Genomic DNA, 15,059 nt, shown 5'->3' on the forward strand with positions numbered 1-15,059 from the left:
GAGAGAAATCTTTAAATAGTAGGTAATCATATCTTTAAAGAAAGCTAATTTAATTGTTCTTCCTTGTAGAGCGTGCCATAGCAGACAATGAGCGTATATATGATATTCTGCAACAGTGGGGAGTACAGAGAAATGATGTTTGTTTCTACTTACGCCATGAGCGCCCACCAAACACAACTAGGGATGCAGGTAAGAAGTGTGTAACACTTTGTTCACCCCAACTTTAAGGAACTTTTAGAAGACTGGAGTCAGTTCATTTTGAGGTTAGTTTGTATTCCATTGTTTTTTTTTTCAAACTGTTCCAGCTCACTTTTCGTGTTTTATTTTGGTAATGATAGCTTGTGGGATTACTTTTTAGTGGACAAACAGGTCTGTAAAAACAGAACAAGTAAATCCAGTCTGGTGTAGCTTGGGTGACTTCACAGGTGTTTAAAGTGCAGTTTTTATCTCATTGTGAAAGGAATGTAACTCAATAGACTGTACCACAGTTTGATTTAACCAAGAAGTTTGTGCAAGTTTTCCAAAGGGCTCACTGGCCAAATTTATAGTCCAGGGCTGACGATGACCCATTAGACTTATGCCCCTTTTATATTACAGTATCTACCTGTACAGGTCAGGAATGAGATTTTCATATGACAGGCCAATATGTGCTGTTCCCCATATACCAATGGAATTATACTTTCACAGTTTGTTGTGTTGAATAATATAAGGACTCTTACAACACCAGGTTATAGTCCAACAGTTCTATTTGAAAATCACAAGCTTTTGGAGGCTTTCTCCTTCGTCCTTACATTTATCCACCCCAGTCCATCACCGGCATCTCCACGTCGTGTTGAATAATAGTTCTGCGTGAATGTCAGGAAATAGTTTCTCTGCATCTACCCTATCAAATCCCTTTTATCATTTTAATCACCTTGATTAGAATAATATCTTAATTAACAGATATCAAATTAGAGGGCGTGATAAACTTTGAAGAAGTTTGTAGGGGAGACCGCAGTACATAGACAGGTTAGGGAAATGGGCAGATAACTGGCAGATATAATTCAATGAATAAATGTGAACTACGTTTTGGGGAAATAACATAGAATGAAAATATACCTTCAATTGTAAAATTCTCAATGGAATGGAAGAATAGAGAAATCTCGGGTGCAGATATGCAAATCTTTAAAAGCAGCATTGCAGATAGGTTATAGATGAGTAGGGGGTGATGGGAAGCAATTAAAAGGGCAAATAAGATTCTGGGTTCTGTATGTAAGGATGGTCACAAATTTAGATCTACCTTCTCTGATTCACTAGCATCATTTGCTTCTGTAAACAGTTTGAGTCCCATTTTTTTTTGTTGGAATTGAACAGACTGCCCTATATCTACTTGTGCAATAGTGAGGCCCAGGAACATAACAGTAGATTTGCTTATTATCTCTACTGGATATTTGTGTCTTTTGCATATGTACTCCTTCAATCTCAATGAAGGCAGACAGAGTTAACACTTGATGAGTCAAGACTTGATCTGATTTGTTAAGCTGCTTTATTTCACAGTGGGTGAACATGCAGAACAGTTATGATCAAATTTACTTAGTTCAGTCAGTATAATGTGTATTTGCGTAATGATAGAAGATAAAGAACACACCACACTTCCCAACGTTCGCAAGCCATTTTACTTGATTTAAGTGAGATCTTCTAACTGCTCCTTCAGCATTTCTGACTTGAAGTGTGCATAAAGCTTTTGCAGCTCCTGTTTAAAAGCCTAGCTGACCTTACAGCCATCCTGTTTTAGAAAGCCTCACTTTCTTGTGTGTGTGCTGTCTTGCCTGTGGTCGCGCATGCATCGGTGCTCTCTATCGCTGATCTGTTCATAGATGGACAAGGATCAAAAGATTTCCCAACACAATGGGTGTGAGGTGTTTTTGATTGGTAAGCTAATAAAATCGCTTATTGTTTAGTGTCTGGGGGAAAACATCTTCCTTTTAGCATATTAACTACCTTTTGTCCAGATGCCTTTTTGTGAGATGACAAGCTTAAAAAACATTATAGGCAACCTTAAAAAAAATCCTTTCTGTGGAAAAACGTCAAAAAAAAATCCTGAAACATGCTGATGAATCTGTACAAGACGTTGGTTAAGCTGTAGTTGAGAACTGTGAAGTTTTGGGAACTCCATTATAAAACTGATATTCGAGCCACTGAAAAGACGCAACACGGGTTCACAGGGATGATACCAGGAATGAGAGGACATTGTTGTGATGAGAAACATGGAAAAATGAAGGCTATATTCACTGAAGCAGATTAAGGGGTGAATCTGACAGTGTTTGAGAGGGTAAATAGTGAAAGCTGCCTGGGAGCCTTGCCCCTCACTTAATCATGGTCCCTACCCTTGCTGACCTACACTGGCTTCTCATCCTCCAACAAACTGAATTTAAAATCCTTGTCATCCACAAATACCTCCGTGGGTCTCGCTCTACCCTATCTTGCAACCTTCTCAACCTTATGTCTCCTTCAACAACCTCCAGTCCTCTGACGCAGGCTTCTTGTACGTAGGCACCACCTTTTGTAACAAAGCCATCAGCCACTTCAGCCCTACTTAATGGAACTCCCTCTGCGAGCACCTCTGTCCCTACCTTAAAAACCCAGCTAAATACATCCACTAAGAAGGTAATTTGGGCTTAAATTAGTCATTTGCTAGATTTACTGGGTGGAACAACCCACCTTGATTAAAAAAAAAACTACTGTACTAAACTTTACCCTAACTCTAACCTTTAGCCCAAACCAAACGTGAGATGGTTTTATTATGAGGGCACATTTACTTAGTGACACTGATGGCAACAAAACCAACTGAGTAGTTTGATGGCAAGGAGGTGGGAAGGTTTGACATCGTGGTTGATGGGAACAGGTAAGAACCCAAAAGGTAGATTTTACTGCACTAGCAATGAAAAATCACTGGTGATCTGGGAAACAGTGGCTGTAAGTCAGAAAAACCAAGAATGAAGCAATTATGTTAAAGTCCTTCTTAATGTTACGATAGAATGGCTAATGATAAAAGGCCTACGCTATATCTACGTAGTAAGATAAGAACCAGACTGGCATTCTGTACCACCCAGGCCCACTTATGGTGTGCAACTTTTTTCTTCAGTTCTGTGCATATCATTTGATATATATATTTTCACTTGATGCACAGAGAAAAGCTACATTAATTTGTGAATAATTTAAAATCTGTACACTTAAGTGCAATTAGATGCTATGATTGGAGAGCTAAGCTCAATAAGCTGACTTTTCCTCATGCTTGGCTTTTTTTAATGTTCTCATGATTATTGTCTGCAGCTGAGCTGTAGCTTCTGTATGAGACACTATGTTTGATAAGATGTTCCTGCACTGTTTTACTAAGTATTTGGGTTTAAAGTGTGCTCTACTAAGCTGGATTTATTCAAGTGTATATTTGTTTAGGATAAATCAATGACTTGCCTATTTGTATTTAAGTATGATTTCTTCAAATCTTTTCGTACTACTAGCATCCACCATAGTCAATTTTGTTAGACATTTATCCTTGTTAAATTTGAATTCAGATGCATCCTTTTGTTAAGCCACCTAATACACACACACACACACACACACACACACACACACTGGGCTTGATGTGTGGGGCTGAACAAAACAGTAATGTAAAATAAATCCACTTCTATAGTTCTAGTTCTAATATTGTGCTTCTCTATCCCTTTTAAAGCCCTGTTTTCTCTTTTTCTGTTCCTCTTGAATTGTAAATGTTTATCGCTTGCTTTTTTCAGCTTCCTTTTGAATTTTAATTTTTCAATTTTAGTGCAATCATCTAGCCTCACGCAGAGCTGGTTAGATGCACTGGGAACAAAATTGTTGTGTGACAATGAAACTCTTTGTTCTGCCAAACAATTGTTTCTGGGTGGAGCCAGAAATCACAGCTTTCTGAACACAAATAGTTTCCTGTGTGCCACATGTAACCATTATTTAAAAAAAACATTTTTCCAGGTTGTTTGAGACTCCAAGATCCATTGGTGAAGAGAAACCAAGTTAAGGGCACTGCAGATAGACGGATGGAAAATGGAGTAAGTAGACTCAATTGTTATTCTTTGAAAAGTCTAATCGTTATTTGTTGTGTGGTATTATGATTCTAAATCTGTTCCTCCTGCTTTTTCTTCCATTCCCCCCATATAAACTGGCTTTCTGAATTTCCTGAATTTAAACTTTTTATTAACCAAATTAGTCCATTAGTTTACCTCAAGTAGTTGAAAGAAAAAAATAATTATCTTGGTATGCTTAATTCGCCCAGCAGGTGATATAATGTAGAGTAAAAGCAGGGAAGTTGATTCAATAGAGTTGAAATAGGCTGGGAGAGACTAATTGATGCCATGCTGAAGTAAAGGGGAAAGGGAGATCTATGATACTTCAAATGAAGCAAAAACGAAGAACTAGTTTATTTCATTAGTAAAAGTTAAAGTTAAACTTGGATTAAACTTTCTTTTTCAGATATACTAATTCAACTTGTAAAGTTTTGTTTATACTAAAGATTTGAAATAATCATAGATCATACAAACCTCTTGTGGCTTTTGTTGTATAAGTTTCACTTTTTTTCCCTTGTGGCTGGTTGTAATTCTATAAACTGGTATTCTTTTTGGTTGAAAAAAAATACTCTTTGCCCACCATGTTAAAATTCACCTGTGCATCATGGAGTCCTTGAAACATTTTATTTCTTGATACCTAAGACCACTTTTTTAAAAAAAAATTGTCGATGGACCTGAACCACTTCATGATTAAATGCCACTATTTGAAATCAGTGGTTATACATAGTTTAACTACATTTATGAGCTGAAACATTGAGACCATGAAAATCAGAATCGATTTGTGTTTGTAGCATTCAAATCTTACAATGAAGCATAGGACTGTTCCTTATTGCTTCTTCGAGTTTTTCAACATCTTTCTCTCACAGGGCCAAAGACTTTGGGTCTGTGAGAGACTAGAACAGTTTGGATTTAAGTTGCTTTTATATTTTAATTTGGATTCTGTCTCCTGTGGCACCTATGTAAGCTGCCTAAGGGGCAAAGTATTCAATATAGAACAGCAGAACTGATGAGGTCAAAGAAGTGGCAAAAACAAACCAAGAAGCCTGTTTGGCTCTGCTGTAACACAACACTTACCTCACCACGACAATATAGACAGTCCTGAGCCACCAGGTTGACACCCCATTACGTGGATGACTACTGAGTTTTCAGTGTTCTGCTTGGTGGGATGGCTCAGGCTACTAGAAAATTTGATTTTAAGAGAATTAAACAAAAGTATGTGTGCATTTGGTTTAACTGCAGACATGAATGGTAGAAACTGGATGTCTGCCTGCTGTCCCTCACTTGAAGGAAGCTGTGTGAATTTGAAAAAATGAGGGGAAAAGTTAAAAATTAAATTTTGGAGTTGTTAAAAGATAAGTTGCAGATATAATATTAGTAGTAATTTTAGCATTTAAAGATTAGTTTCCTATCTAAGGATTGTTCCCTTTTTTAAAAAAAAATTGTGTATATATAATTTTTTATATATTTAAAAACTCAAGGTTGGTCCCAACATTCCATGCAGTAGCTTTTACGCAGGTAGGTGGCACTGTGATGGGTATTTACTGTCCTGCCCAAGCCACCTCTTCCCCATTGAAAAAGTCTTATGTCCCGAGCTGATATTTTGTGCCTTTGCTCCTCTCCAGTCAGCCCAGAAGTGCAGTTCCAACAATAAGATAAACTCACAGGTAATGACTGTGAAACGACAGAAATATTGAATAATTACATAGTCTTCCTGGTAAATACTGAGATAAACGGGGTGGACATGACATTAGAAGAGATCAAAAAGATATCAAGACATTTAAGATAGAAAGGGGAGGGAAAATTGATAAACTGGTTAAACTTTGAGAGGATAAAACCCCATGTCAGGATGGATTACATCTGCGTATACTAAAAGAAGCTAGGGTAGGGATAGTAGAGGCACTATTGGATATTTATAAACAATCATCGGTATATAACGGTATAGTGACAGAGGACTGGAAGACAGCTAATGTTATTCCTGTATTTAAAAAGGGTGATAGAACAAGTCCAGGGAACTATTGATCAGTTAGCTTAACGTCGGTGGTCGGAAAGATAATGGAATCTTTACTCAAAGATTACATCGAAACTATGGCACAGAAACAGGCCATTTGGCCCAACTGGTCTATGTCGGCATTTATGCTCCACACGAGCCTCCTCCCTCCCTACTTCATCCAATCCTATCAGCATACACTTCGATTCCTTTCTCCCTCATGTGCTTATCTGACTTCCCCTTAAATATATTTATGCTATTTGCCTCAACTACTCCTTGTGGTAGCGTGTTCCACATTCTTGGCTCTCTTTGGGTAAAGAAGTTTCTCCTGATTCCCTTTTGGATTTATTAGTCACTATTTTTTTTATATTGATGACCTCTAGTTTTGGACTCCCCCACAATTGGAAACGTTTTCTCTACGTCTACCCTATTATTATCTTAAAGACCTCTATCAGGTCACCCCTCAGTCTTCTCTTTTCTAGAGAGAAGAGCCCCAGCCTTTTCTGATAAGTATATCCTCTCAGTTCTGGTATCATCCTTGTGAATCTTTTTTGTCCCCTCTCCAATGTCTGTATATCCTTTCTAAAGTATGGAGACCAGAACAGTGCACAGTACTCCAAGTGTGGTCTAACCAAGATTCTTTACAGGTTTAACATAACTTTTCTGCTTTTCAATTCGATCTCTCTAGAAATGAACCCCAGTGCCTTTTTTATGGCCTTATTAACCTGCATCGCTACTTTCAGTGATCTATGTACCCCTATATCCCTATGCTGCTCTATCCCATTCAGACTTATTATTCAAGATGTAGTAGAAAAACATCTAGAAACCGAAAATAAAATAAAGAATAGTTGACACGGATTTCTAAAGGGAAGGTCATGCTCAATCAATCTTACTGAATTTTTTTTGAAGAAGTCACAGAAACAGTAGGGAAGGGTAATGGAGTAAATGTAATATACTTGGATTTTCAAAAGGCTTTTGAAAAGGTACCGCATAGTGGACTCATGACTGTCAGAATGGATAGCAAGCTGGCTACAAAACAGAAAACAGAGTAGGGGTTAAAGGTAGTTACTCAGGCTGGCAGAAGGTGGGAAGCGGTGTTCCCCCACCAGGATAGGTGCTGGGATCACTGCTGTTCAACATTTACATAAACAATTTGGATTCTGGAATCGGAAGTACAATTTAAAAATTTGTGGATGACACCAAACTCGGGGGTATAGTTAACGCTGAGGGAGACTGCAAAAATATACAAGACTACATTAATAAACTTGTAAAATGGGCTTGTAAATAGCAAATGAATTTCAATATGGATAAATGTGAGGTGGTGCATTTTGGTAGGAAAAATAAGAAGCCACATACTCCCTGGTAAATAAGAGTCTAAGTGGGGTAGAGGAGCAAAGGGGTACACATTCACAAATAACACTGTATCTGTAACCGGTAATGACTGTAATGCAATGAGGCACCATAGGATGCCATGAACTGTATGTACAATGTATGGTGCGTGACTGTTGATTTGTACTGTATGTACTGTTGTGAATTGTGTGACCTGTATTGTATTGTTTGAAGCATGACTTGAATTGCATTGTATGTACCTTTTTTAAAAAAAAAGTTATGAATAAAGTTTATTTTGAAATATTAAAAAAATTCACAAATCATTATAATTAGCAATGCAAGTTAATAAGGCCATTTAAAAAATGCAAACAAAGCACAGACCTGGCAGAGACTCCCTGCCTCCTGCCCCCACCCCAACAAAATAACCTGCAATAATCCCCAATCCCAGGGGTTGAAATCCAGCCCCATCAAAGTCATCCTCTCATGAAAGATATTCAGCTCCTGCAGAGGGGTTATCTACCCCTCCCTCTTCCTTTGCTAATATGAAATACCATCCCAGGCAGGGGGAAGGGAATTTCCCTTCCTACTGCGGAGATTCTGGCCCAGGAAGCTGAATGGGTTTGGCAACCTACCTTAGCCCGACTGCCCCTTCCTTAGTCTCAATGACCTTAACAGAGACCCTCCCTGCTTTCAGACTGTACCAGCCCAAGCCCTTCATGAAAGCGTTTGCCAACCCACCTATGCCTTGCCCAATCTGATGAGGAAATTTCTCTGCCTTTACTTCCCCGTCCTCATCCTCCATCTCATCTTCCCTCCTCCCCCTCGCCCCCCCTTGGAGGTAATGTTGGCATCTTGCTGATCCATAAATGTTTCCCTATTTTATCCAACTTTCTGTTGAATGCTGTGGAACTATGACTAATGACCCAGTTCTGTATCCTAATGAAGGATTCATTTACACTGCTTAGTTTCCGTAAGATTAGCAGAAGAAAGGATTTATTTTTCATTATCTAATCTTGCCTCTGTTCAACCACTTACCACTGGACAAATGGGCAAGTGAGGCTGGTGGTTTAAGAATGGCCTTTCCACTGTCAGGTGCGAGTTTAATACAATCAGAATTAGCCCTGCTAATAGATACTGTAGAGTAAAGTAAAGACTATCAGAACGGTTGAAGAAAGAAGCTTTTGTTATAGTGGTATCTCAGTTGCCATGGTTACAGTTTTAGGTTACTGAATAACAAACAGATGTTTCAGTGTTTACATTAGGCAGCTACTACTAAGACACTCAATGCTAAGGAGTTGAATTCCGTGTGAGTTTAATGTTGGTATCTGTAGCTTGGTGGAATTTCTACTTCCATCTTTATGCCTGAACAATTCTTTCAAGGTGTAACCTCTAATTCTTTCAAAGTGGCAGATTAACTTTTTACTTTTTAGCCCATTCCTCCATCTTATTGATATCCCTTTGCAGTTTCATTTGGTCAGAATTAACTATATCTCCAATTTGGTATCATCTGCAAATTTCAACACCACTCCATCCAGGCCTATATCCAAATCATTGATATACACAGTGAGCAGATGTGGTCCCCAGAAGTGAACCCTGTGGTTCACCACACCTCACTTCCAACCCCTCTGAAAAGCTAGTCTTAACTCCTACTCTCTCTTTTCTCCCTTCAAACCCGTTTATAATCCAGTTTGCTATCCTCCCCTTAATTCCATGCCCCTTAATTTTCTATAGTAATCTGTGTGATTCCTTGTTGGAAGCTTTTCTAAAATCCACGTACACTGTATCCACTGCATTTCCCCCATCTACCATGTCTGTTACCTCCTCAAAGAATTCTATGAGGTTTGTCGAGCACAATCGTGTCTTTTGAAATCCGTGCTGTTTACGTCTAACTACTTTCTCTTCATCTAGATATGTGGTAATTTCATCCTTAATTAGAGACTCTAACATTTTCCTACCACAATGTTAAACTATAATTACCTGGATTAGCTGTATCTCCCTTTTTAAAAATGGGCACCACATTGGCCCCTCTCTAGTCCTCTGGCACACATCCATACTTGATAGAGTCCTGAAATATTCTGCCCTCATCTCTTTCAGGTTCCTAGGATATATCCCATCAGCCAATGGCACTTTGTCTTTAGCTTAACTAACTTATCTAAAATTTTCCTTTTATCCATCACAATATTGCTTTCAACCACTTCAGGATTCACCACCTCACTGATAACCTTCTCTTTAGTAAAGACCGATCCAAAGTATTTATTAAATGCCTCTGCCATTTTTTGATCATCTTCTACAAATTGACAACCCTCTCCTCAGGGATCTCATCTTGCTTTTAATAATTCTCTTTTTACTGATATACTTGTAAATACCTTAATGTTCCTTTTGATGTTTTTTTGAAATGTTTTTCTTCAAACTCCATCTTACCAAAACTGAGAGGATATACTTATCAGGAAAGGCTGGGGCTCTTTTCTCTAGAAAAGAGAAGGCTGAGGGGTGACCTGATAGAGGTCTTTAAGATTATGAAAGGGTTTGATAAGGTAGACATAGAGAAAATGTTTCCACTTGTGGGGGAGTTCAAAACTAGAGGCTATAAATATAAGATAGACACTAATAAATCCAATAAGGAATTCAGGAGAAACTTCTTTCCCCAAAGAGTGGTAAGAATGTGGAACTCGCTACCACAAGGAATAGTTGAGGAGAATAGCATAGATACATTTAAAGGGAAGCTAGATAAGCACACGAGGGAGAATGGAATAGAAGAATATGCTGATAGAATTACAAGAGAGGTGGGAGGAGGCTCGACCAGTCGGGCCGAATGGCCTGTTTAGGCAATGTAACTCTATGTAGCTCTCCTTATCCCAATCTTAACCTCTTATTTTCTCTTTTTTTATTGATGATCATTCTTATAGTACAATTTTAATTGGCTTCTATCCTCTATTTTAACTCTGGCATCCTAAAACTACTAATAGTTTCATTTTTTGATGGCATTTACTTATTCTGTACAGTTGAAATCTCTTTTTAGCAACATCCAGCTGTTGTACAGTCCTGTGTCAATTTCTCTTGCCAGCTTTTTCCTCATCATTCTAAAATCTGCCCTAACCCAGTCTGATGATCTGTTTATTGTATTGACTTTCCTTTTCAAGTTGAATCTTAAACCTTGTATTGTGATCACTACACTTAAGGTGCTCACCTACATTTAGCTCATCTACTGGATCTATTTCATTACTCAAAACCAGATCTAGCAATGCCTCCACCCTTGTATACAATTTTACAACACCAAGTTATAGTCCAACGATTTTATTTTTAATCCCACAAGCTTTCGGGGGCTTTCCCCTTCCTCAGACTTTTTTTCCACACTGCCTGAGGAAGGGGAAAGCCCCCGAAAGCTTGTGGGATTAAAAATAAAATCGTTGGACTATAACTTGGTGTTGTAAAATTGTTTACAATTGTCCACCCTTGTAGGCCGACTGACGAGATCTCCCTGTAAAATAATTGCTTACATTTCCCCAGTTTATTTTCCATACTCTGTGCCTTGCAATAAATGCATTTTAACTACTTTGGGGTTTTTTTTAAACACTACTTTTCCCTTGATTTTTTTTTTGTCTAAGTTACCTTAGTAAATATGATCTTGACTTCAGCCATATTTCTTCTGTTCACCACTTCAACTGTCCTTGCATGCTCCACTTTGACTTTTCCATTTTTGGCCACCTACAGATGGTTGTTACTTTTATCAATAGTTACCAAGGGGAGATGTCTAAATACTGGATTTTGAAATGAAGCAGAGACTAGAGACTTTTTATCAAAATTGAGATGTTTGGTTGTGGTTTCAAAATTGAGCTGTTTGATTGGGGTTAACAGTCCATGAATGAGGATACACAACTTTGCCAGATGACACAGATATTACTTTCATGCCTGTAAAGTAATTTGATACAATGTTTATTAGCCTAGACAAGAATCAGTGGAAGAAAGGAGAATGAAATGGAACAAAATCACTTAAAGCGAGTACAATACTCCCCCTCAACATTTATGTGGAGGACAGTGGTTTGAAAATCAAAAAATTGTTTACTCGATCAAAAAAGAATACAGTCAAGTCAGTCATGCAGTCTAAAGTAAAAACAAATGCAATCAACACACAACTGTTAATAATATCTGAAAAAAGATAAGGCATTTAACCCAGTACTTAAAAAGGAAGACAAGCGAGTGCTTTTATAAAACTGACCAAAAACAACTAGGGAATTCAACAGGTTATGCAGCAAATATGCTAAATACTAGAATAAAGAGTTGTTAATAGATTTGATCATTTTCTGAAAAGCTGGAAAGAAATCAAAAGAGCTGTATTAGTTAGAAAGACAAAAGGCGAGGCAAACAACTTCAAAATAGAAGGGAGTAATGTGGAATGTGAGCAGGAAAAATGGCTAAAGTCAATGTTCAGAGGACAAAGCTGTGGATACTATTGCTGAAGTCCACACTGAACAAAGTTGGAACTATTGATTTAGAATACAATTTTTCTCATGTTCTTTTGCAGGTGAGTGGGCCGCGTATGGACATGACGCTTGCTGAACTGCAGGAAATGGCAACTCGGCAACAACAACAGATTGATTCCCAGCAGCAACTGCTGGCAACAAAGGTACACATAAGTACCCATTATTTGGAGCAATATGAAAACAGTCCAAAATGACTCCCTCTTTCTTTCCCTTCCTTTTTCCTAATTTCCGTGTGGGGGGAAATGCCTAGTCTCTTGGCACCTTCTCGTGATGGCAGAACTTAAAACTTAATTTTTCTTCTCTTGTCTGCACTGGCTGCATTTCCAGTAGCTTGTCTTTGTTGGTTAGATGTACACCCTTTTTGGCTTCTTGACTTTCACCCTATGCATACTTCATCCAAAACTTTGCCATTCTCATCCTGTCCTGAACCAAATAGTGGTCATCATCACCCTTATCCCCACTGACCTCAACTGTCTCCCTGTCCTATAAAACACAAGTTCAATATCTTTGTTCTTGATAAAAACATTTCTTCATGTTTTCACTAAGCTTACCTCTGCAGCCTCCTCCATCATTATATCCCAGTTTGTACTATTTCGGTCCTCTGGCATTCTGTGTATCACGCCCTCCCCTTTCTCTACTATTATTGGTAGAACTTCCACGGTCTCCACTCATTTGTCTGGTACTCTATTCCAAAACCTGTCAGACTTGCTACTGCTCCCCCTGTTTTAAAAGCCTCCTCCAAACCTATCCGACCATGTTTTCAGACACCTTTCCTCACTCTTCGATTGCTGCTTGGCACTGTTTTTCCTCTGTAGTGTCTTGCACCTTTTTACTGTATTAATGGCACTCTATGGGGTGGTATTTGAATAGCCTGCAGGGAACAATGCCTGCGCTGGAAAGGTTGACCCGAGGCCCGATCAAAAATAGGCTTCGGGCCTATTTAAATTAGACTGGCGAGCTGCAGACACCTCCTTCTCGTCCCTAGGCAGCTTGCTGGCAAAGTGGAGCTCAATTTTGAGCTGCTGCGACGCCAGCAGAGGCGCTCGGGTTCTGGAAAGTGAGGGGGGAGGCGATCGGGAGAGGGGGCCAAACAGAGGCCGTCAATGGTCTTGGGACTGCTGTGGCGCCAGGAGGAAAGAAATAAAATTAATAACTGACCTCTCGTAGGCAGCTGCGGGGGCTGCTGAAGAACCCCACAAATTTAGCAGTGGGACCAACGCCTGGGCAGTCCTTCCCACTGCTAAATTGATATGCTTTGTGCCCGTTTTACACTGGAAAAACAGGTTCAACACATACCAATATCTACCTTTATAAATTTAAGTTGTATTTTTAATTTTTTACTTTTTTTTCCGTGGCAATTTTCTCCTCTCTCCTGAAGATGTTGACTCTTCAGTCAGATGTGGTTCTACAGCTGGTTGGTGTCCTCTAGTTCCTCATCAAGTGCAAGTGTCCTCTAGCTCCTCACCCAAGTTCACGTGCAAAACTTGACAGTGAATGCTAGCAGACTATTTGACCATGGTAGGCATGATAACTAGGCCTGCTCCTCACTTGATGTTGGTGTATGCACATTCCTACAGGGATCACTGGATAGTTACTAAAAATCACAACCGTAACTAATTTATACCTTCCCTAACTGAAGATTGTTGAGCCCAATTGTAATGTCCCTACCATTAACCTAGCCAATTTATCACAGACCAGGCATCAAATCTGGGACCCTTCTGCTGAATATAGCTTAGCTTTATTCAAAATCTTATTAAATTGAACCAACAGCAGAGTTGGGAGCACCCTTGAGGGAAATAATTTTTTGAGTGATGTTTTTAATTTCCTACTTTGGATACTTGGTATTGGAATGAACGAATGTTTTAAAACTCCTTGGGCGGAACTTTCAACTTTGGTTGAAAGGGGGGAAACTGGAGGTATCAGATTAGCTGGCTGATCTGATAACGCCGGTTTTCCGCCCCCTGCCAAAGTTGAAAGATCTGCCCCATATTTGACGCAGTGGATTGTGTTGTCAGAGACAACTTGCATTTCTTTAAGTCACCCTTTCAACAGAGAATATAACTCTGAGTAGCAACCAGGCGTATCATTCCACTAACTGCTTGTAAAGATGATGTTTCTCTGGATATTTCCCCAGAAACTTTTTTTGAAATACCAGCAAAATTAATAAAGAATCATAGTTATATAGCACAGAAGGAGGTCATTCGGCCCATTGTGCCTGTGCCAGCTCTTTGAAAGTGCTATCCAATTAGTCCTGCCCCCCTGCTCTTTCCCCCATAGACCTGCAAATTTTTCCTTTTCAAGTATAATATCCCTTTTCAAAGTTACTATTGAATCTGCTTCCACCACCCTTTCGGGCAGGGCATTCCAGATCAAAACAATTGCTGTGTTTAAAAAAAAATTCCTCATCACACCCCCGATTCTTTTGCCAGTTATCTTTAATCTATGTCCTCTGGTTACTGATTGTCCTGCCAGTGGAAACAGGTTCTCTTTATTTACAGTATCAAAGCCCTTCATAATTTTGAACATCTCTATATTAAATGGCCCCTTACCTTCTCTGCTCTATGGAGAACAGTTCCAGAATATCTAGTGTCTCCACATAACTGAAGTCCCTTATCCCTGGTACCATTCTCGTAAATCTCCTCTGCACCCTCTCCAAGGCTCATATATTCTTGGGACATTTGAATGTTTTGGGTTTGGAATTAAAATGAAGGGTTTGTTGAACAAAAGAATAATTCTATGTTCGCAATATCTTTCTTGAATAATAAAAGATTTAAGTTTTTCTTCAGTGATAAAGTACCAATATATTAAGATTTAGAATGCTGTCCTTCTGAGGAGATATTAAATTGAGATCCCAGCTGCCTAATCGAATGGATGTTAAAGACCCTGTGGCATTATTTAAATAAGCAGGTTGTTCTAACAGTCTCCTTGCTTAACGGCCTGCTGCATTTGCCTATGTAAGAACATGTCACGGCGCATTGAAGTAATTTGTTGTATATGAAGGATTTGAAAATTTTTTGAGATGTACTGGGTGCTATATAAGTCTGTCTTTATTCAATATCGCTTGTAAGAAAATGTGGATAAAGGGGGAGGGGGAAGTCTATGCATGGTGACAGTGAAAAAAACCAAAGTCACTTGCATTATCGTTGACCAGAAACTTATCTGGACCGGCCACATAAATAC

The 15,059-nt window shown here is 38.9% G+C and overlaps 1 protein-coding gene across 1 annotated transcript in view; it reads left to right on the forward strand.

The window, feature by feature from the left end:
- The window catches only part of LOC137324453 (apoptosis-stimulating of p53 protein 2-like), a 96,226-nt gene that overhangs the window by 29,930 nt on the left and 51,237 nt on the right, over nt 1-15,059 (forward strand). Inside the window, exons 3-5 of the mRNA XM_067988734.1 lie at nt 70-189; nt 3,991-4,067; nt 11,921-12,022. Of these exons, the coding sequence (XP_067844835.1) occupies nt 70-189; nt 3,991-4,067; nt 11,921-12,022 (299 nt within the window). The remainder of the gene's footprint in view (nt 1-69; nt 190-3,990; nt 4,068-11,920; nt 12,023-15,059) is intronic.

The sequence above is a fragment of the Heptranchias perlo genome, chromosome 8 (genome assembly GCF_035084215.1).
Source record: "Heptranchias perlo isolate sHepPer1 chromosome 8, sHepPer1.hap1, whole genome shotgun sequence".
Taxonomy (NCBI): Eukaryota; Metazoa; Chordata; class Chondrichthyes; order Hexanchiformes; family Hexanchidae; genus Heptranchias; species Heptranchias perlo.